Genomic DNA, 26,743 nt, shown 5'->3' on the forward strand with positions numbered 1-26,743 from the left:
GTAATAATAACGTATAAGCACTATCACGGAAATCACTAAGCAAATTTGAGAGCATATCACGAACAGATGCGTTCAATCTTACCGCCAGCGAGATAGTGAAAGAGTTATGGTTTAAAAAGGGTCAAGGGATGCGTGGGAGGAAGTCACGTGACCCTCATTAAGTTTTGGCCAAAAAAAATGCGTTCGCAGATCCCACGCTCATCCGATGTCTGATGTAAACAATGCAGGCGGCCTCCCATGATGGAAATTCGTGCATTCGTATTCCAAGTGAAATTCGTATTCCAGAATGAGGGCATCACTTCGTAAGTTAAAAAATTCGTATACTAATCGGTTCGTAACCCAAAGTATTACTGTATATATATATGTGTGTGTGTGTGATTCCTAGGGGTTATAATTAATAATATATTGAATATGTTCGTTGTGACATTTCTTGAATTGTGAAGACTGTTCGCTTTTAACTTCCCATAGAGACAAGAGTCCGAGGCAATGGCCTGATAAAGCTGATAAATTAAAGGGATGGCGTGATACGAAAAGTGCATAGTTAAGCAGGTCAACGTTCATCAGTTCATGGGCCCTTGTTCAAATGCCTTTAGAAACTGGTTGTAACCAGTAACGCGGGGCATTGTCGAAGTGTGCATTCATATGTACATGTGTGCCTCTTCCTTTGTTGGGAGGAAGGCAGAGCCACGATGGCAAGTGCCAAAGTGTTTTTTAAACTGTGAGTGATATTCTGGCTTGGGAATGGGTAAGTGTTGAATTACTTTAGCCAAAGGGGTGGCTTGTTGATTGCTTGTAAAATGTCATATTTCATTTGAGCTGTTAACTTTGTCTTTAAACTTGTGTGTACTTACGAGTGTGTTTCTCCTGTCTTTGTAACAGACGATTCTGGCAAGGGGGGACAGAGGGTTCCGTATGGGAGAAGAGATAATTGGTGTGACTAATTACTGATTAGACATTTTAATGTTGGGGAGTTAACTGAGCTAGTTAGTCTGTGAGACTTGGATTATTATCTTACCATTGTTGAATAAACATTTATTTTTTATATAACTTTGGCTCTCATTTGATTACCTGTCAGAATGGAGAGAGAGAGAGAGAGAGAGAGAGAGGAGAGAGAGAGAGAGAGAGAGAGAGAGAGAGAGAGAAATTGTGTGTATCAGTTTGCCTACTGCTTTGGTTTCACGCATACCAAATAAATACGAGATTCATATCTCGTTACATACATACATATATATATATATATATATATATATATATATATATATATATTATATACAGTGGGTGGGCCCCCGTATTCGCGTCTCCGGATTCGCGGACTCACACATTTGCGGATTTCTCTCGGGAACGTTTTCTTTACCCCGCATTATTCGCGGAAAATTCGTGCATTCGCGGAATTTTTATATAAGAAATATCCACAAATTCCTGGGTTTTTTTTATCAATTTCATCATAAAATGCACTTTTTGTGATAAAACTATTAAAAAAACCAAGTATGAGCATTTTTAGTGGTTTTTCTTGAGTTTAACTAACAAAATAGGCTGTTTTTTAGCGTTTTTATAGGGGTTCCAAACATTCACGGGGTTCTAACTATTCACGGGGGGGTCTGGTACGCATCCCCCGCAAATACGGGGGGACCACTGTAATTTATATATATATATATATATATATATATATATATATATATATATATATATATATATATATATAAAATTTAAAAAGGTAGAATTACTGTACCTCACCTCCCACTTAGTTGTATCACACTAATAAGAATAAGATAAGAGGTTTTTGCTTTGTATGGACAAATAAAAGTCAAGTTTTGCAAATGCAAACCTACTGGGCACAACAGAGGGGAAAGGTTAAGACTTCATTTTCCGTTGATGACTGTTTCCTGTTAACTTCACTCCTTTCAAACAAATATAGCTTAGCCCTTTGTGTACAATGATGTCTGTTGATGTCATGCAACTTTCCTCTCTAATTCAGTGATGTCATCAGTAGAAAATTTATAAGGGGTCAAAATACTTTGTGTCAGGTAGCATTTTGATGATGCTTTGAGGGTATTGGCAGATGGTTTACCTACCAAAATAGTGAATTATCAGTGGGAATTATTACTAAATTAGTCTAATTTGAGAAGCACTGAAATTTTTATCTATTGTTTTTTAGATGCTTGAACAAGCATGAATAGCAATATAATGTCAGTGAAAAAAAAAATTGTTGCCATTTTTCACGGTGTAAAAAAGTGATAAAGTCTCCATATATTTACACAAAAAAATTAATGAATTGAACTTTTTCATATTGTTTAACTTCAAATCACTATTTTGAGTTTTACATTTTTATTTTTTTATTTGTGATCATACTGCAAAAAATTACAGTTATTCACCTTCAAAATGGCAACAATAAAGGATAATTAATTTTTAAGTTCAAAAGGTTATTTTACCATTGTTTGGTTCCCAAGGAATCTCCAAAGATTAAGTTTTTTATGGAGTGTCTATATATAAAACAAATTTTATTTATTCTAAATTGTGTGGTTCTGGTTTTTTTTATTTAAACTTGGTGTCATTGTTTCATGATCTTGTATGGTGGAGGATGCAACCTGGTAATGTTTTCTCTTTCACAGTTCAAAGAAATGTATGATGCTGTAAGTCAACAGGCTCCAACCATTTGTAATCATATTATGTCCTCAGTGAATAATGGATGGAGAAAGAAGAACATGTCATCTTTGAAATATTTTGAAGCTAAATTGAACCTTGTGAGTATATTAGTTGTTAGTTTCCTTGTTAGAATCAAGGTATTAAATTAGCTCTCTCCACTTTTTTGATGTACTTTCTCCTTGAACGCCCATCTTTAGCCATAACCTATCTCCCATAATGTTTTGGATCTTCTCACGAGTCTGTTTTGTTACTTCTTATCTTACTACTATTTTTTACTGACTATTCTTCTCCTCATCACATGGCCAAACAATCTTAATGATGGATAATTGTAATATACACACAGTGGACCCCTTTTATTTGCGGGGGATATGTACCAGACCCCCCGCGAATAGCTAGAACCTGTGAACATGTGAAAACCACTATAAAAAATGCTTAAAACTGCCTATTTTGTTAGTTGAAACTCAAGAAAAAAAACCACTGAAATTTTTTATCCCTTGTTTTTAATAGTTTTATCACAAAAGTGCATTTTATAATGAAAATGATTAGAAAACAGTAATTTGCAGATATTTCTCATAAAAGAATACCACAAATAGGCGAATTTCTGGCAAAGTAAGGCCCATAGAGGAATCCGGGAATACGTGGGGTTGACTATATGTTTCATGCTGTGAACGCCATATCCTTTAATCAGCTTTTGTTATAGCATGCTATGTTCTCTTCTCAGTGTATTCCAACCATTAGTTGTAGCCACTCCTATTCTGAATTACCATTTGCTCTACAACTACCTTGTCAGCCTATGCATATTGTAGTATTGGCCTTATACATACATCATATGTTTTTGTGTACCATTTGTGTAGTAGTTGTTTTCCATTTTTCCCTGGCAATTATTACTCTTCATACTGCCTTTCAAATACCATGTATAGGTTGCAATCCTAAGAACCTCTCTTAACACTAACTGCTATACTTTTCACTGCACATATTTGATTCACACTTATACCTCTCCCTCAATATCCTAACACCCACGTTCCTGCATGTACTTCTTGCTCACCACAATCTTGGTTTGCTTTAATACTGATTGTTGTTTCTCCCCTTCATTCCCCTATTGTATCCCTTAAACAGTTCTGAGAGGATGGATGCATATAATAATAGTTTAATAGCCTCCCGTTTTTTGCATTTCTTTGTTATACACAATAAAGGATGCTGCTGGTCCATGATGGACGCCAACATTCATCTCAAATTCTCGGTAAATTATTTTTAATAATTAGATTATTTGGAATGAATCGTACCTACTGTTAAAGTTTGCATAAATCTTTCCACCATTATGTGCAACCGGCATTCAAAATAAAAAAACACTTGGCTAACCCTCTATAATAGATTCACATCAGCCATGCATCTAATGTCTAGGCCTGTCTCTTACAACACTCCTGATTGGCTGTTGGTAAGCCAATCACAGGACTGGAAACTCTCAGTCTCGTTCAAGAGTTCACATAGGTGGGATGTATGTTCCGACCTCTCTTTCAAAAATTATAACTTTCATTACACCACAGTTTTACCTGCAGAAAAGGAGTGTTTCCGAATTTCATCACTAAACATCTAAAACATCACTAACATTATGAAGAAAATTGTAATATATATATATATATACTATATATATATATATATATATATATATATATATATATATATATATATATATATATATATATATATATATATATATATATATATAATAAAAAAAAAGGAACAATGAGAGAGATATAGGAGGACTGATTGTAAAAAAAAATCAATGGGATAAATGAATTTCCTCCATGAGGTATCAATATCTAAGTAATGATTTTTTTTTCACAAAGAAATTTCCACTGTACGATATGAAAGGATAATGAAATCTTAATATTCTTTTTCCCCATTAAGACCTCTTCTATCAAGGGGTCGTGATCATCAAGTCATCACGTGAGCAACACCTGACTACACGAAGATAAGAGAGAGAGATTAATATTCTTAATCTTTTACTTGTTTTTTCATATTGATAGCCTTACCTATAAATTTTTTAGTAGGATTGTCTTCCATTACATTTAAGCTACAAAACTCTATGAAACACTGTTAAATGATGAATACAATGGGATCTCATGTAAGGAATGAAAGAATATATTTTATTTTAAGAATTTCATGTTTATTTCACTAAAAATTTTTTAGCATTAAGTTTACTAATTTACATAATTCTTATATCATTATAATCCTGAAATCATTGGCTTGAAGACATTTAGTGATGAAATTCGGAAACACTCCTTTTCTGCAGGTAAAACTGAGGTGTAATAAGTTTAAGTTCTTGAAAGAGAGGTTGGAACATACATCCTACCTATGTGAACTTTTGAACGAGACTGAGAGTTTCCAGCCCTGTGATTGGCTTATCAACAGCCAATCAGGAGCTTCGTAAGGGACGGGCATAGATGTCAGATGCACGGCTGATGTGAATCTATTATAGGACTGCCTTCATAATCACTTGTTTCCCACCAGGTGGCATTGTCAGAATTCCTCATGCTATGTCCTTGTGTAGATGATGTGAATCAGCATTAGTAATGTTGGCTATTTCTGGTTGAATTTTTCCTGTATGGTGTTATGCTTATTTTCTGCTTTTTGCATTCTGTCATCTACAACAAACAAAATTCAAATCATTAGGCTATACAGGAAAGATTTCATGGATTCCAAATATTTCTGTTGCACTTGATGGCCATGTGTGTTAGCCTAGCTGTTGAGGCACGAGTGGGGTTTTCTTATGAATATAAAAAGGAGTGATGTGATGAAAGGATGAAAATTTTATGAAGTATTGGAAGATGCAAGAGACCAGTACATTACTTAGACAATTCATTAGGGCAGGCCTTAAGCCTACTCAGGCTTTCCCTTTTCATCTGGTGGTGCATCTCCTCCTCCTCCATTAGCTTACCTGATAGTGTAGGTTAATTCCTCTCTTACGCCTGCTCTGCCTTTTTTGGTTCCTATAGGGTTTTATGAGAAAAATAATAGGTAATTGAGAAATATTCTTTTATAATGGTTAGAAGTTTCACTAAAATATTAAGGTGAAGGTTATGGTGTGTGTGTGTGTGTGTCCATCAAGACCTTCATTAGGTTATGCAGATTGCGCATGAGAGTACTTCAGTTCTACCTGAAAGCCAATTGGGACAGGAAAGCTCAACTAGACTCATTTTTTCCCATCACTCAGGAAATAAAATCAGACCTTCAGTGGTGGCTGTCCAAAGCAAGACTTGTGAAGGGAAAGTCTCTTTGTCCTCCGAGCCCTGACCTAGACTACTACTCAGACGCCTTGGATCTAGGCTTGGGAGCTCTTTTGGGGAGTCAGGAAGTTTTCTGGGATGTGGTCCCCAAACAAACAGAAAGCTTTTATCAATGTCAGGGAGTTAAAGGCCATTCATCTAGGCCTTCAGTGCTTCTCAACTATGAATTGCAACAAGACAGTGGTAGTACTGGGAACAACACCACTGCATTGTCGTATACCCGAAAACCGGGGGTCACTCACCTTCTCCCTCTGCCAGGCAGCAAAGGATCTTTTCCTTTGGGCACCGAAATCAAGTGACGACGTTCACCCAATTTCTTCAGGGGAAATGAAATGTCCTGGTGAATGAACTGAGCCATTGGAGGCAGGTCCTTCCCATGTAGTGGACCTTGGATCACATGGTTTGTGGTCGACCTTTGGAGACTACGGGGCAAACCAACTCTTAGACTTGTTTGCCACGTCAAGAGATAACTGTCTTCCTCTCTTTTGCTCTCCAGCCCCGGATCCCCTGGCATGGGCAACAGACGCCATGCTCCAAGACTGGTGGGCCCTGGACCTGTAATTCCTTCCCGCCTTTCAACATGGTTAGGTAACTGCTAAAAAAGTTTGTGTCACATCCTAAAAGGATGTCTCAATGACCCTTGTAGCTCTGTTCTGGAATGTGAAGGAATGGTTCCTGGACCTTCTCCATCTTTTGGTAGACTTCCTGAGGCTGCTTCCCCAAAGACAGGGGCTATTCAAACAACCTCACTTTAAGTGATACCACCAAAGGTTGTCCACTCTCACTCTGACAGGCTTTGGACTGTCAAGAAATTCTCATTATCTTAATGACCTCATCAGACCATTCGACTTGTCAAAGCAGAAGTCCGATCTGGTTTTGTGGAACCTAGTTGTTGTGCTAAAGTGGTCCACGGGCACTCCTTTTGAATCCATTAGTTCAATTTGCCTCAAGAACCTCACTCAGAAGACACTCTTCCTCATAGCTTTTGTGACTGCCAAGCGGGTAAGTGAGCAGCAAGTTATTGACAAAAAGGTAGGCTTCTCCTAGGGGGATGCAGTCTGCTTCTGCACCCTGGGTTTCCTAGCCAAGAATGAGGATCCATCCAAGCCCTGGCCTCGCTCCTTTCATAATAAGAGTTTTTCTGGGCTTGACCTGTGTCGGCCTGTGAAATGGTTCCTTTGATACTATTTCTGAGGAATAAATATTGCTATTCATCCTAGAGAAAAAAGAAACAATATAATGCCAAGATAAATGGCTCGCTCACTTCTTATAGAAGTGTCGGTATAGTAAGGAGCGAGTGGAATCACTACCAGAGGTCCCTTGCCATTTAGCTTCTTCCTTCAACAAAACCCTGAACTACGGAGGAGCCGTGCTACAGCTCCCGGTCTACTACTACCGTGAGCGCCTCCGACGCCTGAGACGTCATTCCTTTCGATAGCACGCGTTACAACCAGACTTAGAATTTTTTCGTGTGTGTTTCGCTCGATTTTGGATTATCTTTTGGATTATCTTTTATTTTCAAGATGTCTTCAGCTTCTGCTTCTAAGTTAAGTACTGTTTGGGGTTACTGATCTCATTTTATGATGATCTTCGTGTTTTATACATATTCGGAGCCTTATCGGCCGGTATGCCCCTCGACCGCTTGGCGGTACGGGTTCTCTCTTTCGGTCGTTCCATACTGTTAGGGTTTGGGATTTCCCCCTTTTTTCTCAGTACTTTAGATATGGTTACTTATACATAGTCTCTATATCTTTTATGCAGTTAGTTTTTTAGTTAGGCCTCCACGGGGCATGCTCCGACCGCACGTTTCGGACCTTAGTCTAGCTACGCCTTACTTTGTTAGGAGTTTTATCAGTCACGATTTTGAGAGTCATATCATCTTATTATTCTGATGTTCTCTCTTTCCTTCTCTAGTTCCTGATTACCATTAATAATATTATAGGTATTAGGTTGGCTAACATACACCATGCTCGGCGCGTATGGCGATTAGCTTCCCTGTTATCATTATTTTACCACCATTAAGTTAGGCTTTCATACCCCAATTGTCGATTGGTGATTAGCCTGCCCCCGTTTTCTTGAACTAGAGGTTAGATTAAGCTAACATAACCCCTTTCTTTTTCGGATCGGCGATTAGCTTAATTTTCTGTTTGCTTAGCTTCGTGTTCCCTGTGTTAGCCTAGCTTTAAGATATCGCTTTAATTTATTTGATTGATTTTAAGTAATCCTATATATATCAGTGATATGATGTTGTTCCGACGGTTCTTCCACACCTCGTGTCTTTCACCTGGACTGGGAAGACCACCGGTTGATCGTGGTGAGCCACCCGGTTATGGGGTCCCCGCCCTCCCGTCCCCCCATTCCCCCCCTCCATACATTGCCATCCACGTCGATGGTGATGACTCGTTTCTCACAGCTAGCATCCGAGTCTGCATGAGAGGGGGTGACTCACGGGACTGGTGGGGATCTCCCCTCCCCTTCTGGTATTCTCACTCGTCATGTGCCTCGGGGGCTCGGGACCTCCTCCCCCCTTCTTCTCCGTCCTTACTGGCCGCTCAGGGGGAGGGCTCCCCTACCCCACATTCTTCCCTACCCTTTCCCCCTCAGTTCAGTCCGGCAGGTGTCTATCCGCCGCTCACCGAACATAGAGAGGGGGGGAGGGAACCACTGGGTTTCCCTATCTACTTAGGATAGTTCACACGAGCACTTACTGATATAATGGGTTTTTATTTTGTTTTATTTAATGTTTAGAATCTTTTGCGTTACTCCGGGGGGGTTTTTTATTTCCGCCTCTCGTTCTATCCCTTGCTTCGTTAGAAGTTTGACATTGCTCACTCGATATTAATTAACTCCGGGCCATACGGAGTCTATTTTTAATCATATACAAGTGAGCTTAGGCGGAGGCAGAGACTTTCTTCCCACCTCGTAACTTTTCTACGTAACTATTTTCATACGTAGATCTCTATCCCGTCGGTCCTACTCCGGAACCCACGGATATTTTGCATATTATACCACCGGAGGTTGTCATTGGTACTCATGTATCCTTTGACTTACAGATGTTGTGCCAGGAGATTGGGTGCAAATGCCATCCTCCAAGACCCGTTCGGCCATATAGTATGCCGTTCTCATGCAGGATGTGCAGTGAAAGTGGAGGATTTTATCGTTTGGCATCATGAAGCTTGCCAAACCTGCTACTTGCTAGTAGGAGATGCCTCACTAGTAGTAAGTTTCTTAGCATTTTTTCATTCATTCATCACCTGGAATACTTGTTATTATATTATACCTCTCACATATGAGACACATTCATATAATCTCAACACAACAGACATTCCTCCCCTATCCTCTCCCAACTCTAGACCCTTTTTTACAGGGTCTGATGAAAAGAAAGAAGAAAGCTTTGTCGACTCTCAAAGCTTGGGTAGGGGGTTTTGGCCGGAATTCGAAGGGCCGCCCCTACATTCTTACCCAGGATATGGCGGACCTAGTATTTCCAGGAGCCAAGAAAGGATCAGTGGTGGACCCGATAGCGGCCGCCCCTTTGCTGGCCGACCTTCAAGTCATGATCTCCCTTCAGGAGGGGGATTTCCCAGAGGACGTTGCAGAAGACGTTGCGGCAATGAACCTCGACGTCGAATCCATGGCTATTGACTCCATGGGTACCAGGTAATAGGGTGTAGTAGGGGCAGCTTCCTGTGGGTTCTCCTAGGGACCCTTTCCTGAATTCCCTTTCTCCATCACCTTCTACTGATCCTTCTACTTCCACTTCTTTCCGGGGCTTCACTGAAGAGCAGCGGTCTGTCCGTCCTAAGGCTACTTCAGTGATCCCCAAGGCTAAGATGACCGAGGAGAAACTTAAAAAGTCTCTCCCCAAGAAATCGGTCATCCTGACAGACACTGTAACTCCGGCTCACCACCCCGGATCAGTTAGGTCAAGGGAGGCCTCTTCCTCTGCGTCGAGGTCCCCCAAACATAGATCACGTAAGGATCGGGCTCAAGTCCCTCTTTTTGATCCCGAATCCTTTTCGGCTAATATTCTGGAGCAGGTGGGAGTGATCGTAGGGGCCTTGGTTGACAACAAGGTCGGCTCGGTGCTCTCCCAGCTCTCCAGTTCTGTTATGTCTTCCGGCCAGTCGATCCAATCGCTGGCAGAAACGGCTGGCCCGCTCAGGAGAATGCCATCGCCGGGATTCAAACCTCGATCGCGGCAGGTTCCCCTCTATCTGTGCCACCTTCTCTTCCAATGCCAGATTCCAGCCAACTGCTGGAATTCAGGGCGGCCAACCCTTGGAGGATCGCTTCATATGCCCACCCCGTTTGTCAATGGAATGTTGACAATCGAAGACATAGGAACTCAAAGGCGTGAGGACTTCGAGTTCCACCCCCAGAGACCTTCAACCACCATTCATGGCTACGTCCGACTAACGGAAGCAGCGATGATGAGAGAGGACAAGGTTCCCAAGGAAACAGTGATCCTTCCGAGGGAACAGGCACAGCAGACTCTAATGAGAAGTCTGGAGGAATGGGGGTGTGAAAACACCCGCATCACAGCCTTTAGGAGTCCTCTCACCATTTTTACTCCGGTGGAAGGGACTCCGCTACCACTGACCCTTAAGGTAGTGGAAGCAACCTTTCAGGCCGCCCTGAAAGACGAGCCCCTGCCTCAACTACGAGAGACGGAACCCACCTCTCTCTTAGTCCCAGGCTCCGAGACGTACTTCGAGGGGGCAGTTCCTACTTTCTCAGTAGGAAAACTAAAGGCGGACTGTGCCACCTCTCTCTTTAGTGAGAGACTCCCCAGGTTGTCGGACTCCCTCATCCAGATGGATTACGACGCCCGGACTAGGCTCGCGAGATCCCTTTCCTCCATGACTATGGCTGAGATAACGGCTCTTGTATACCAACAAGAGCCGTTATTTAAAGTTTAGCTAAAGGTCTGCTGCACACCATGCAGTGTGACCTTTCCGACTTCCTCATAGCCAGGAGAAATTGTAGGAAGCACGTTCTCTCGGAAGCTACTATCTGCCATGAACCTAATAAACTGATTGCTTCCTCAATTTGGGAACGGACCTTTCCAGCACCAGTAGTAGCAGAAGTCCTTCATGAGGCTTCTAAGGTTAACCAGTGCCTCAAAGTCAGGTGGGGACTGGTAGCAAAGTGGAGGCAGGAATCTTCTGGTCCTAACCCAAAAAACAAGAAGAAACCAAGGAAGTTCTCTCCCTTCCAGCCTTCTCAGCAAACGTTGGTTCAGGCAGTCCCAGCACCACAAGGGCAACCATCGTCGAAGGGTCAACAACAATACCTTGTTCTGACCCCTCAGTCCCAGCAATCTCAACCCTCTACTTCCTTTGCTGTGGGGCGCCAGCCTACAATTCCAACTATGAAAGCCAGAACTTTCAGGCTTTCAATAGGTTTGCGAGAGGCAGCAGAGCAAGAGGTGCCTCTCGATTCAGAGGATCCGGCAGGGCTGCTAACAGAGGAAGAGGTTTCCGAGGAGCAAGAGGTGGCCGCCCCTCGGCAAACCAGCAGTGAGGGGTTCAGCCCTTGGGCTCAAAGTATAGTAACAAAAGGACTAGGTGGAGCTTTGGCTAGAGGGCCCTCTCCAACCAACAGATTCTATCAAGCACCAACAACGGAATTGGTAGAGTATACCGAAGACCTTCTCAAAGGAGTAGTCTCAAGAGTCAACAATTTAAAATTTCAAGGACGCTTGTTCAGCGTGCCAAAGAAAGACTCGGTAAACCGAAGAATCATCTTAGACTTGTCCCATCTGAACTTATTCATTCATCTTACAGATGCCTACTATCATGTTCCCATAGCCAGACACTTCCGTCCATTCCTAGGCTTCAAACTAGGCAACAGATCCTAACTCCTTTCGAAGGTAAATTGCCATTCGGGCACGCCTCAACATAGCCCCCAGTATCTTCACCAAGCCAAATTGGCGGAAGCAGTAGTGCAAGAGCTAAGGAAACAGGGAATAATGTTAGTGGCTTATCTGGACGATTGGCTTATTTGGGCAAAGAACCCCAAAAAATGCAAAGAAGCTACGGTCAGAGTGATCAAATTCCTAGAACATTTAGGTTTTCAAATAAACAAAACCAAGTCCAGACTAACACCGGAATCTCGATTCCAGTGGTTAGGCCTTCAGTGGGACTTACAATCGCGCGCACTATCAATTCCGTCGTTGAAAAGGAAAGAAATTGCAAGAGCTACAAAACAATTTTCTCAAACGACAACAAACATCCAGGAGGTGCCAGGAGAGGATCCTGGGCTCACTCCAGTTTGCATCAGTCACAGACGTTCTGCTCAGAGCCAAACTCAAAGATATAAACAGAGTATGGCGCTCAAGAGCGAATTGCAGATCACGGGACAAACTAGCCTCTATCCCAGCGATCTTACGGAAACGTCTCCGTCCCTGGACGGAGACAAAGAATCTTTCAAAAGCAATTCCTCTACAGTTTCCCCCTCCATCATTAGTGATCCACACAGACGCCTCACTAACAGGGTGGGGAGTGGTACTCCCAGTACGAAAAAGTTCAAGGAACGTGGTCATAACATTCCGCCAGCTACATATCAATGTACTGGAGGCCATGGCAGTATTCCGCACACTGAAACGGCTGTTCGTCCGCCCAAGAACTCACATTTCAAATTATTTTTGGACAGATGCAGTAGTAGTACACTGCATCAACAGGGGCGGATCCAAGTCAAGCCACTTGAACCATGTCATGATAGCCACTCTCTGGCAAACAAAAACAAATGGCACCTGTCAGCCACTCACCTGCAGGAGTCAAGAACGTAGTAGCAGACGCTCTATCGCGCTCCGCTCCGTTGGAATCGGAGTGGACACGGGACAGAGTTCATTCAATTGGATCAGTCTACAAGTCCCCGGACTCCAAGTAGACCTCTTCGCCACGGAGTCAAACCACAAACTCCCTTGTTACGTGGCACCCAACCTCGATCCTCTAGCATACGCTACGGATGCAATGATCCTCGATTGGAACGAATGGAAGAATATTTACCTCTTCCCTCCGGTGAACCTTCTCATGAAAGTTTTAGACAAACTCAGGACATTCAAAGGCCAAGTAGCTCTAGTAGCTCCCAACTGGCCCAAGAGCAATTGGTTCCCTCTACTCCTAGAGTTGAGACTCCGACCTCTACGGATTCCCAACCCCAAACTAACCCAGTTAACTTAGGCAAAACTCAGACTGTGTCCGCTTCCTCAAGAATTCAGAAAAACCCTAACTTTATGGATTTTCTGAAATTCGCAGCCATGAGGAATGCAGAAATTGATCCCCAGAATATCTCATTCTTGGAATCAGATAAAAGAGAATCTACTCTCCGGCAATATGATTCATCTGTCAAGAAACTAGCAGAGTTCCTTAAGTTGTCAAATTCTCAAGTCATGACACGAACCTAGCCATAACTTTATTCAGATCATTGTTTGAGAAAGGCTTAGCAGCAAGCACTATCACTACGACCAAATCAGCTCTTAAAAGATCTTCCAATTTGGTTTTTAGCATAGACCTTACGATTCGTACTTTACGTCCATACCAAAAGCTGTGCTAGATTAAGACCATCAACGAGACCTAAATCAGTCTCTTGGTTCTAAATGATGTCCTCAAACTGGCCTCGGACATTAACAATGACTCTTGCAATTATATATCCCTCCTGAGGAAAACCCTATTCTTATTAAGTTTAGCCTCCGGAGCTAGAATATCAGAACTGTCAGCTTTATCAAGAGAACCCAGGGCCACATTGAGTTCCTCCCCTCAGGGGAAGTCCTCTTATCCCCAGATCGCCATTTTCTAGCCAAAAATGAAGACCCACAGGACAGATGGCCTCGTGGAAAATCCTACCACTACCTCAAGACATTTCCCTTTGTCCTGTCAACTCATTAAGAGCCTACCTAAGCAGAACCAACTCTGAAATCTTCAGGCCCATTGTTCATTAGGAAGGAAGGTGGTACATTATCCCTAAAAGGGATCAGGCAACAAATTTTATACTTCATTAAACAGGCCAATCCAGAGTCCTTTCCTCGGGCCCACGATGTTAGGGCGGCGGTGGCCACATCTATTACTTATTTCCAACACATGAATTTTGACGATCTTAAGAAGTATACAGGCTGGAAATCTCCGACAGTTTTCAAACGGCACTACCTAAAACCCTTAGAAGCCCTCAAATTTCCAGCAGTGGCAGCTGGAAACACAGTTTCTCCTGATTCTTAATTTTTACTATAACTTCTTGTAGCCTTCCCTTCTACCTTGCCCCATTGCACCCTTACTTAGTTTAGTCGCCTCCATGTATTGGGTTACCTTGAGTTTGCTTTTGTTCATCAATTCTAATGGAGTTCGAGTTCCATTCTTTCATGATATATATCAACTTATATCCTGTCTTTGCCTAACGTGTTTTGTTATTGTTTGTTGTTAGGCTAACTAATTTTAAGTAACAACCCGTGTTTTAGGGCTTATACTTCCCTTAGGGTAAGACTGTAATTTTAGTTGATTATTATACTATTAACCTTACAAGTGTTTAGCACGGCTCCTCCGTAGTTCAGGGTTTTGTCAAAGGAAGAAGCTAAATGGCAAGGGACCTCTGGTAGTGATTCCACTCGCTCCTTACTATACCGACACTTCTATAAGAAGTGAGCGAGCCATTTATCTTGGCATTATATTGTTTCTTTTTTCTCTAGGATGAATAGCAATATTTATTCCTCAGAAATAGTATCAAAGGAACCATTTCACAGGGCGACACAGGTCGTTGCCCAGAAATAGATTTTTCCTTCGTCAAAATCCCTTAATGGAAATCCTCTATGAGGTACTTAGAAAATCAGAGGACCTTCTGGCAACATGTGGTGTTTTGTCAAGAATACTTTTGCCCTCTTTTAAAGTAACCTTGTCATTCTTCTTAAGGGACTTGATCTCCAAGGCACATTCTCAGATCCAGGAAGACACTTCGCCTGACTTTTGAGTGAATTTGCCTTCAAGCATAATTAGCATGATTTATCCCTTTCGGGCATTCTTCAGTTACCCGCTTTGAGATGCAAATTGATCTTTGCATCTTACTACTAAAATGAAGTTTAAACAGTATTTAAAATTGTAGTACCCTCAGCATATCATCAGTGGATGGCATGGTATTGGTAGGAAGAAGCATAGGAGAGAATGTTTCTCTTTTCTGTCTCTGCCCTGACGTAGGGAGTTGAGTTTTGCGGAGCCATGGGGTACCTCATAGCTGGAGTGCCCAACAGTCTTGATGGATAGGTAGTGGTTTTGTGGTCAGCTTAGGTGACAACATGCAAGAAGCTCTTAGTTCACTTGGCAGTCTTAGTTCACTTGGCAGAGTAGTTTTGGTGTAGCTGCGCTACTCACCATTCTTTTCTCAGTGTGGGAATCTGCTGTCTTTAATAATAGGTAAGATTCATCCAAAATTGTATAGATTTTCATAAAAAAATCAATTTGGATACTTACTTAGTGTTAAAGTAGACCTCACCCAGCCTCCCCACAACATAGTGGGCTATCAAGAGTGAATTCTAAGACAAAACATTTGACACACACCTGGTGGAGAACAGGTGAATTAGACAGTCATCTAGGTCAGCCAAGCAATCCTCTTCTGTTGTTTGAATGCTATCCACTCTTTGACATATCAACTTTGTTTTGGAATTCTTAATAATGTGTTTTGGCATCCTTAACCCTCTTACGCCGATTGGACACATTTAACGTCGAGATAAATTGTCTCCCAGGTGCCGGTTGGACGTATTAAACGTCGACATAAAAAAGTTTTATAAAAATTCGCGGAAAAATACTTATAGGCCTACCAGCCAAAAACTTTTGAATCACGCATCTTAGGGGATGCTGGGAGCTCACTGATCAAGGCGTTGTTTTGTTTACAATCATTACGCAGGCGCGCAAGCGCAAATTTCTTTCTTATCGCACTAAAAAGTATCAGTGACACATCTCAGAAATTATTTCGTCACTGTGACATAATTTGTGCACCATTTTAAATTAGCCGTTACATGGAGTATTATATATGAAAATGTGCGCAATTTCATGTAGAATACAACAAAAAAATACTCATGATTGTAGCTTTTATCGGTTTTGAAATATTTTCATATTAATAACGATAAGTGCCAAAATTTCAACCTTCGGTCAACTTTGACTCTACCAAAATGGTCGAAAAACGCAATTGTAAGCTAAAAGTCTTATATACTAGTAATATTCAATCATTTGCCTTCATTTTGCAACAAATTGGAAGTCTCTAGCACAATTTTCTGATTTATGGTGAATTTATGAAAAAAACTTTTTCCTTATGTCCGCTCGGTAACTCTTCCGATAAATTTTTTCGTGCGATTGTCGTAATGTTTGCACCATTTTAAATTTGCCGTTACATAAAGTTTTATATATGGAAATGTGTGCAATTTCATGCACAATACAACTAAAAACAACTCATGGTTGTAGCTTTTATCAGTTTTGAAATATTTTCCTATAAATAACGATAAGTGCCAAAATGTCAACCTTCGGTCAATTTTGACTCTACCAAAATGGTCAAAAAATGCAATTGTAAGCTAAATCTCTTATATTCTAGTAATATTCAATCATTTCCCTTCATTTTTCAACAAATTGGAAGTGTCTAGCACAATATTTCGATTTATGGTGAATTTATGAAAAAAAAAAAATTTTTTTCTTTACGTCCGCGCGGTAACACTCTCGAAAAAAATCTGAAATTTTTTTGTGCGATTGTCGTAATGTTTGCACCATTTTAAATTAGCCATCACATAAAGTTTTATATATGAAAATGTGTGCAATTTCTTGTAGAATACAATTAAAAATGATTGAAGGTTGTAGCTTTTCTCATTTTTGAAATATTTGCATATAAATCACAATAAATAGAAAAAAAACCACGTTCGGTCAACTTTGACTCTACCGAAATAGTCAAAAATCGTAATTGTAAGCTAAAACTCTTACAGTTTAGTAATATTCAGTCATTTATCTTCATTTTGAAACAAATTCGAAGTCTCTAGCACAGTATTTAGATTTATGGTGAATTAAAAAAAAAACTTTCCTTCCCTCCACGCGTGGATTCCCCGCTGCAAATCTCTGAAATGCGTACGTCGCATTATCGTTATATTTGCTCCATTTCATAGAGTTTTATATATGAAAATGTGTGCAATTTTATGTAGAATACAATAAAAAATAATTGAAGGTTGTAGCTTTTCTCATTTTTGAAATATTTGCATATAAAAAAATATATATATAAAAAATTTGACATTCGGTCAACTTTAACTCATCCGAAATGGTCGAAAACTGCAATTGTAAGCTAAAACTCTTACAGTATAGTAATATTCAATCATTTATCTTCATTTTGAACAAATTGGAATTCTCTAGAACAATATTTAGATTTATGGTGAATTTTTGAAAACAGCTTTTTTTTTATGTCCGTGCGTTACGAATTCATGCATCATTTTGTGATAATATTTTCTCTGTGTTGCTTTGATCGTTTTACAATGTGTTGTATACCAAAATGATCGCAATTTAGTGTACAATACAGCGAAAAAAATTTAACTCGGTAGCTTTAACTGTTTTGCTCACAGCACGATTTGAATACAACTATATATGAAATTTTTTCGTGCTATCATATATTGCATTATTTATATATGATAATGATGTTTTTTTCATTTCTGATGGTTGCATACTAAACTTCAGGCAATGACAAAAAAAGGAGCCAAAAATGAACTCTTAATCTTGAAAACTAAGCGCGCTGTGATTTTTTGAAAAAAAAAAAATTCCGCTTCTGTGTTTAAGGGTTAATTTATGTAAATGTTCAAGTTTTAAAGCGTCTCTGTATAAAATCTTTAGTAACCCTTAAACGCCTATTGGATGTATTATATGTCGACTAAAATTGTTTGTCGTGTGCTTAATGACGTATAATACGTTGACTAAAAAAAAGCTTTTTTAAATATTTGCGGAAAAATAGTTATAGGCCTAGTTTGCGGAAAATTTTAAGTCACACGCCTTGAAGAATGCTGGGAGTTCACGGATCAAGCTGCTGTTTTGTTTGCAAGTGTTACCCAGGTGCGCATGCGCCAATTTTTTTCTTCTCGCACTAAAAAGCATCAGCAACACATCTCAGAAATTCTTTCATCACTTTGTTGTAATTTTTGCACCGTTTTATATTAGCTGTTACATAGAGTTTTATATATGAAAATGTGCACAGTTTCATGTAGAATACAGTTAGAAACAACCCATGGTTGTAGCTTTTATCAGTTTTGAAATATTTTCATATAAATCACGATTAGTGCCAAAATTTCAACCTTCAGTCAACTTTGACCTTACCGAAATAGTCGAAAAACATAATTGTACGCTAAAACTCTTACATTCTAGTAATATTCAACCATTTACCATCATTTTGCAACAAATTGGAAGTCTCTAGCACAATATTTCTATTTATGGTGGATTTTTTAAAAAACTTTTTCCTTACATCCGTGTGGTAACTACCGAAAAAATCAGAAATTCTTTTGTCTGTTTGTCGTAATGTTTGCACCATTTTATATTAGCCGTTAAATAAAGTTTTATTTATGAAAATGTGTGCAATTTCATGTAGAATGCAACTAAAAACCACCCATGGTTGTAGCTTTTATCAGTTTTGAAATATTTTCATATAAATCACGATAAGTGCCAAAATTTCAACCTTCGGTCAACTTTGACTCAACTGAAATGGTAAAAAAACGCAATTGTAAGCTAAAACTCTTACATTCTAGTAATATTCAATCATTTACCTTAATTTTGCAACAAATTGGAAGTCTCTAGCACAATATTTCGATTTTGGGGAATTTTTGAAAAAAAAACTTTCCTGACGTCTGTGCGGTAACTCTGCCGAAAAAATCAGAATTTCTTTCATCATTTTGTCGTAATGTTTGCACCATTTTATATTAGCCGTTACATAAAGTTTTATATATGAAAATGTGTGCAATTAATGCAGAATACAACTAAAAATAACTCATAGCTGTAGCTTTAATCAGTTTTGAAATATTTTCATATAAATCATGATAAATAGAAAAAATTCAACCTTCGGTCAACTTTAACTCGACTGAAATGGTAAAAAACTGCAATTGTAAGCTACAACACTTACAGTCTAGTAATATTCAATCAATTACCTTCATTTTACAACAAACGTGAAGTCTCTAGCACAATATTTTGATTTATGGTGAATTAAAAAAAAAAAGTTTACGTCCGCACGTTACGGATTCATGCACCATATTGTGATATTTTCTCTGTGTTGCTGTGATCATTTTTCAATTTGTTATATACCAAAATCATTGCAATTTAGTGTACAATACAACGAAAAAAATTAACTCATTAGCTTTAACGTTTGCTCCAGCGTGATTTGTATACAATTATATATGAAATTTTGTTTTGCACTGTCATATATTCCAATATTTATATCTGATAATGATATTTTTTTTTTCATTTCTGATGGTTGCATACTAAACTTCAGGCAATGACAAAAAAAGGAGCCAAAAATGAACTCTTAATCTTGAAAACTAAGTGCTGTGATTTTTTGAAAAAAAAAAAACTTTTTTTCCACTTCGGCGCTCACTCCCGAACCCCGCCGGCATACGGGAGACACTTTCGGAAATACCGGCTCGGCGTTTAAGGGTTAAAAATGTATTATTTTTATTTCTGTACATGCGTAAATATGATACATAGGTAATTAAAGCCCTTACAGTTAGTGCATATATGTATTTTTACAAGATGCAATACCCATTCACAAAGTTACTGCACTTTTCAAAGATGGTATCCTTTCAGAAACTCTTTAATTTCTGAAGTACATACAAGTATACTAATTTAAGTACAAGTATACTAATTTAAGTTTTCATGCTTCTAGTAAAAATCAGTATGGAGATTCTGTGTATGGTATTTATATTTTTGAAAATATATACAAAGGCAGTACGTAATTCAGTGTTTATCACTATATAAGACCTTCGTGATCAACTAGTAAAACACATCAGATATACAACAGAGTTGTCGTTCTGTGAAAATTACTATCTTAACCTTGGAGAAAAGTACTGGTACAATCCTTATGTACTATGTTACGTAATTACAGCACATACAGTTAATACACTTTCAGATGTGATCCCATTCGCACTTTTTAAAGATGAACCACTCCAGTGTTTTACCTCACATGACATATGTATTTCTCTCTCTCTTTCTCATAGTTAGCCCTCACACTAGTACATGATTTTAAATTGATTAAATTTTACCTTCACCCTCTGAACATTACTTATGTACATACAAAGGTGTTGAACAAACTCTTAACCTTCAAGGAACATCTTAATACATAGCCCCAAATTGGCCAAACAGACATTGGATCCTATTACTTCAGCAACAAGTGAAGAGATAAATTCCTATACTGTCCGCTGTTTTCTCTCAGTCAATAAGGGGGAAAGTAGTTTACAGATCCTCCTTTCTGAGCGGAGACTTCATGGGCAGATTTTTTACATATCTACTGTGAAAATTACTCGACCAACATTGCTAGGTACCTTGTGCAAAAACTAGACTTCATACATCTGGCAGTACTAGTATGTATGGAAAATATGGTTAGGTTATATCCATACTGAGAGCCCAGTAAAAAATTCTAGAGAAACAATTTTAAAATTTCTCATCCCTTTTGAAAACAAACCCCTTGCAGTTAAAGCAATCATGGCATACAAGGCAGCATTAATGGAACCATTGATTTATGAATTCTGGAATTAACTAGTATAGAAGTTGTCACTTCCCTTCTGCAGTCTTTTGCACTACAAAGACCCGCTTTCGAGAGGTTCTAATGATTTGGTCCCTGAACAAGGTGCTTAAACTTCGATCATTCCCTCAATTCAGCGGACTATAGGTGATCTTCTTGATTGCATTAGCATCAGAAACTCGTATTAGCAAACTAGGCTTTCTAAGACGGGGACAATACATCACGCAAATGGCTGACCATCAATTATTATTGTCCCCTGGCCTGTCATTCCTGGCCAAGAATGAGATTCCTTTAAGAAGAAAATCTCCTTTTCTAAGTAAACTTGATTTTGCAGACAAAACATTGTGCCCAGTTCAAGCACTTAGGGTTTACCTAGAGGTCACGGCGAGCATCCCAGATGATATCCTTTTTCCTATATTCTAGCAACACTATTGCTACGAGCTCAAACAGATTTGACTACACTGTGTATCGGTAGGTGGCATAGATAGTCCGGACCCATAGGTGCTGCAGCAGTAAATCAATGGTCTTCCTAACAGGTGGCTATGCTAACTATCGCTGGGGAAGGTTTGACAATAAGGCAGTCCCCGGTTATTGACGGGGGTTCTGTTCCGATGGCTTTATGATATATGACGATTTTCAGCGCTTATAACTGGATTTTGGTGCCAATAACTGGTTAATGGTGCCTCTGTTATGTGCGTATCGGTACCAGCACTCTATTATCAGCACTGATTACCTGAGATTGTCATATTTTGGTGTTAGACAAGCGCCACAAAACAAGGCCGCCAATAACCGAGGCTGCTGATAACGGGGTGACTGCCTACTGCAACCATACCAGCATGCATAGTTAGTCACCAAAGAACTTCACCATAAAAAACATAGGTTCACACTTAGTTTCTTGTTCTTTGCTACCAAACCTAAATGTATTTGGAGTAAAGAATGGGGACTTAAAACTTGTGGCTTGACCCTGGACCAAAAGTGTTTTTGGGTTATTTGGATTAAAATTCAAGATTTTTGTCACCAGTTAATTTCTTTGTAAGGCTCTTTGAGGATGAGACAGCAACTACACTATCAAAAAATAGGTTTTGGAGCAGGAAAAACCTATTTTTGGTAGTCACTGTTGAGTCCTCAAAACCCTCTTACTTCCCTGATGAAAAGACAACAAACAGAAAGGAATGGCTTCTTGGTCTGTTTTTGGTCGTAGATAAGCAATATGATGGTGCTTACATGTATAGCCACCACTTTGTATGAGTTTTGATGTAAGTAAACTGGGTTCAGAATTCGCTGAGGATAAGAGAAAGTGCCCAATTATCCCGACTCCATTTACTATACTGTATCACGTGTTATAATGGTTATAGTTATGAAACAATACCCAGCCACAAGGCCAGCTAAAAGAGATTTCTTTGACATTAGTCTGGTCACCATGGAGCTCTGGATAGATCATTGAAGGGTAATCCCTTGGGGACTCAACATCGACTACCAAAAATAGGTTTGTCGTATATCAAAACCTGTTTTTTTTATGTTGTGTGTACTGTATTAAGTACAAATGAATTACTTGCTTTTCTGAGATCATTCTTTATTTTATTTTTGTTATTCACTACCAGTTGATATTGTCTCTAATTTTTTAAACTGAACATCATGTACAATTCTGTTCACTTTATTCCAGCACCACCACCATCCCTTTCCCTTTGTTTCAGTGTTTAATTTTATTCACTTTCACTGAGTTTCCTTCACTATAGTTTTCACCCTCTCAAGGATGTCTTTAGGATTTAGGTTTTAAACATTTTTCACATTCATATTCAGTATATACAGATTATTTTTTTACTGAAGCCAAGTTAGTTTTTTTATTTTTGGCATTGACTTCAATGTAGAACTTAATCTTTAATTTGAATTCCCAGTATGTCTTATTATTTTATTATTATGACCAGAATATAATACACATCATTGATATTGTTTCACACAGGTACACCTTCAAAGCCTTCATTGTCAGGCGCAGTTGCATGTTTTAGATGATGATCTACAGGAAGCAGCCAGTACTAATTTGCAGGCACTTGAGTATATTCATTCTCTAGATTGTCAGGTTAGATTATACTTTTGTTTTGATTGTGGTGAACTATTTATTAAAGTAAATTTTTAATCTGATATATATATTTATTTATATAAATAAATAATATATATATATTATATATAATATATATTATATATTATATATTATATTTTATATACTATATATTATATATATATAGAACAGGGTGACAAGAAGATAACTGGGTATCCAAGGTGACATTTATTAGCTGACAAGTTTCGTAACAACATCATTACTTCTTCATGGCTAAAAAAGAAAAACAAACAAAATGCATGGAAGGAAAATAATGACTAAAGGAGTCTTACCAAACTAAAAATGTACAATAAAACAAGACAATTCCAACTAAGCACTGCTACACTAAAAGTTGAAAATGGAATGATGTTAGAGGGAAAGAAATTTGGTGAAGAAAACATTTCAAGATTGGTACAATTGGACGGAGGAGGTGTGCGAGTTCAATTTGGGAACTAGCTGCTTAATAAATAATAATTCTAAAATAGGTAGTTTGTGTAAACAGCTAGTTGGCCCAAAACAGAGAAATTAGTATAATCAATATTCGTATTACCAAATGTTTAGTGATTTTAATTATTAGAAAATTCTGGGTTGGACAGTCTACAACCTGTACGATGACTAACACCTTTATGAGAATTGGCTCTGACCTTAAGCAATCATTTTGTTCATCTAACATAAATTCCTAAAATAAATATATATTTCTTTTATTTTATTTAATTTTCAACATAGCCTTTTGTAAACACTAAAAACTAGGTCTTTGGCAACTTTGCTACCTTTCAGTCCTCATGAAGTCACAAAATGCATGCAGGTTCATATTTGTATCAGTATGCTTGATAACGTCAATACGTATAGGTAGACAAAACAGCTGTCGCGTGTATAAATACTGGAGTAAATGGAAGAACCCCATTACCTGAATGTGTCTACTAGTAACCTGAACAATGAAGTGAAGAAAATAATTGGGAAATATGAAGCAATTTTAAAAAGCCGTTAAACAATGAAAAAGCCATTGTATTCAGTGAAATGTTTTGTTATCAGGTGAATTGTGGTAAAAAGTGCCAATGTTGTATCCATTAAAAATTGTGCCTAAAAGTATGTATGTTATATAATATATTGATTATATTATTTTATAATATATATATATATTTATTAATATATATATATATAGAATATATATGTTTCTAATATTCTATCTTATATATATATAAATAAATATATATATATATATATATAATTATATATACTTATATAATAATATATATATACTATATATCTATATATATATATTTCTTAATATATATGTTAATTATATATATATATATAATATATATATATATATATCTAAATTTATATATAATATTTATATAAATATAAATATATAAAACATATTATATCTAGATAAACAAGGATATTACTGTGGATCCCTCTATTTATTTCTTAGAAGGCGACGATACAGTGTTTTTATATTGATATATATATATTATATATATATATTATATATATACTATATATATAATATATATATACAGGCGGTCCCCGGGTTACGACGGTTCCGGCTTACGACGTTCCGAGGTTACGACGCTTTTTTCTTAAAATATTCAATGGAAAAATCCGTCCTGGGTTATTTGACGCTTGTTCCGAGGTTACGACGCTGACGCTTCCGACGCTCCGAGTTAACGACGCTTTTAAAAAACGCATACTATGATAAAAAATCCTTTATAGTTTAGCACAGTATATTAATAAAAATAAGTTTCTGGTTAGATTACAACAAAAAATTTTGTGATTATGATGATTTTCGACACTTTTTTTATTGTATTTTTCTATGTTTAGTGACGCCTCATATGCGGAACTAGTTTTCCGAGCGATGCCATACTATACTAGTTTACATATAACAGTCCAAAAGCGCAAATAATGAAAAAATCATTGCTTGTTTCCAGTAATAATAACAAACGAAGTTTCTGGTTAGATTACAACGCAAAATTCCAAGTATCCAAAGAGAGACATTATCCAGTAATTTGATCAGAGAGAGAGAGAGAGAGAGAGAGAGAGGGAGAGAGAGAGCGAGAGAGAGAGAGAGAGAGAGAGAGGCGTCTTCCGCACTCCGAAAGTTAAGGACAGAGAAGTGTTCGTTTCGTTATTAACGGCCTCTGACTCATGCCAGTAAATGTTTTGTTGATACTAATAATATAAGCCTATTTAAAGATACGTTTACTTTAATTAGTCTATATGATACGTAAATAGTAATCAACTGTTCTTGTAGCCCTCAATAATTGGCAAAATCGAAGTATCCCCAAAGAGAGACATTATCCAGTACGTAATTTCGATCAGAGAGAGAGAGAGAGAGAGAGAGAGAGAGAGAGAGAGAGAGACGCTTTGGCAACAATGGTCTCTGGGGTTTTATAGCTTCCTTCTGCTTGATGATCGTGGATATTGTAGAAGGATTTCGACCATACTCGTTTGCCAAATTGACGATACGAACGCCACGTTCATGCTTTGCTATAATTTCATGTTTTGCTTCCATCGAAATAATTTTCTTGATTTTTTTCTTATCACCTGCTTTGTCTTTAGCTTTGAGACCCATGGTTAATAATAAAATAGACAAAATACACGAAAAATAGGCGCAAATACAACGAACTAAACACGACGTGTTAACATGCAGCACCAACAAACAAACAGACTGAACGCCATTTATCGGTCGCCTATACAACTAAAACACTCATCGCAAAATCGTATCTCAAATATTTCGTTGTATATCAAAGCTTGTATTTTCGCAAATTTTCTGTTATATCTCAAAACATTCGTATATTAGGGCAATCGTATGTCAAGTTTCCAATGTAATTTGATCAGAGAGAGAGAGAGAGAGAGAGGAGAGAGAGAGAGAGAGAGAGAGAGAGAGAGAGAGAGAGAGAGAGAGAGAGACGCTTTGGCAACAATGGTCTCGGGGATTGACGTAACGTTTATTTCTGAACAGATAGGACAGAGAAGTGTTCGTTTCATTAAACGGCCTCTGACTCATGGCAGGAAATGTTTTGTTGATACTAATATATAAGCTTATTTAAAGATACATTTACTTTAATTAGTCTATATGATACGTAAATAGTAATCAGCTGTTCTTGTAGCCCTCAAGATTTTGCAAAATCACTCCAAGGTTGTACATAAAACTTCAAGAATTGTAGTGTCACCAGAGGATTACAATAGTTTTTTACCTTCAAGAACCAGCATTCTTTTATGAAAATAACTCCAGGATTGTACATAAACTACAGGAAACAACATGTAGTGTAACCAAAGGATTACAAGTAAGGTTTTTATAACTTTTTATTAGTTTAAGACATATTCCAAGCGTCGTTCCGGCTTACGACGATTTTCGGCTTACGACGCGTCTCAAGAACGGAACCCCCATCGTAACCCGGGACTGCCTGTATATATATATATAGATATATATATATATATATATATATATATATATATATATATATATATATTATATATATATATATATCATTATATATATATTATATATATTATATATATTCTATATATATTATATATATATTACAGGGGGTCCTCGAGTTACGACGTTGATCCGTTCTTACGATGCATCGTAACACGAATTTCAGCGTAAGTCGGAACATTGAAAAATACCACATGATTTAATGTAAATACCTATCAATAACACGAGAGAACAATTCCTTACCTTTATTAATTTGATTGGCTTGCACACTGGAGAGGAAGCTGCGGTGCTGGAGAGACTGGGGAGGTTAGTGAAGAGAAAAAGAACCTCCGAGAAATGCTGGAGATGCTGAGGCAGTGATTCTTGATGAAGAATACACCAATAACCTTTCCATTTCAATTATTAGACCACTACGCTGCTTAGTTATCACTGTCGCTTTCATAGGAGCAGATCCTTTCACATGTTCAACGATGCGCTCTTTATCTTTGATAATGGTAGCAACGGTCGAACGGCTAAGGCCAAGCGAGCGGCCAATGTTTGTTGGCG

General features: G+C 38.2%; 1 protein-coding gene across 2 annotated transcripts in view; it reads left to right on the forward strand.

Moving 5' to 3' along the window:
* LOC135223625 (uncharacterized) overlaps positions 1-26,743 on the forward strand; it is a gene marked incomplete in the record, with an annotated part of 381,927 nt that overhangs the window by 296,508 nt on the left and 58,676 nt on the right. For both annotated transcript variants that reach the window (XM_064262235.1, XM_064262236.1), the window contains 2 exon segments: positions 2,610-2,741; positions 22,618-22,734. In XM_064262235.1, the coding sequence (XP_064118305.1) occupies positions 2,610-2,741; positions 22,618-22,734 (249 nt within the window).

The sequence above is a fragment of the Macrobrachium nipponense genome, chromosome 10 (genome assembly GCF_015104395.2).
Source record: "Macrobrachium nipponense isolate FS-2020 chromosome 10, ASM1510439v2, whole genome shotgun sequence".
Lineage (NCBI taxonomy): Eukaryota > Metazoa > Arthropoda > Malacostraca > Decapoda > Palaemonidae > Macrobrachium > Macrobrachium nipponense.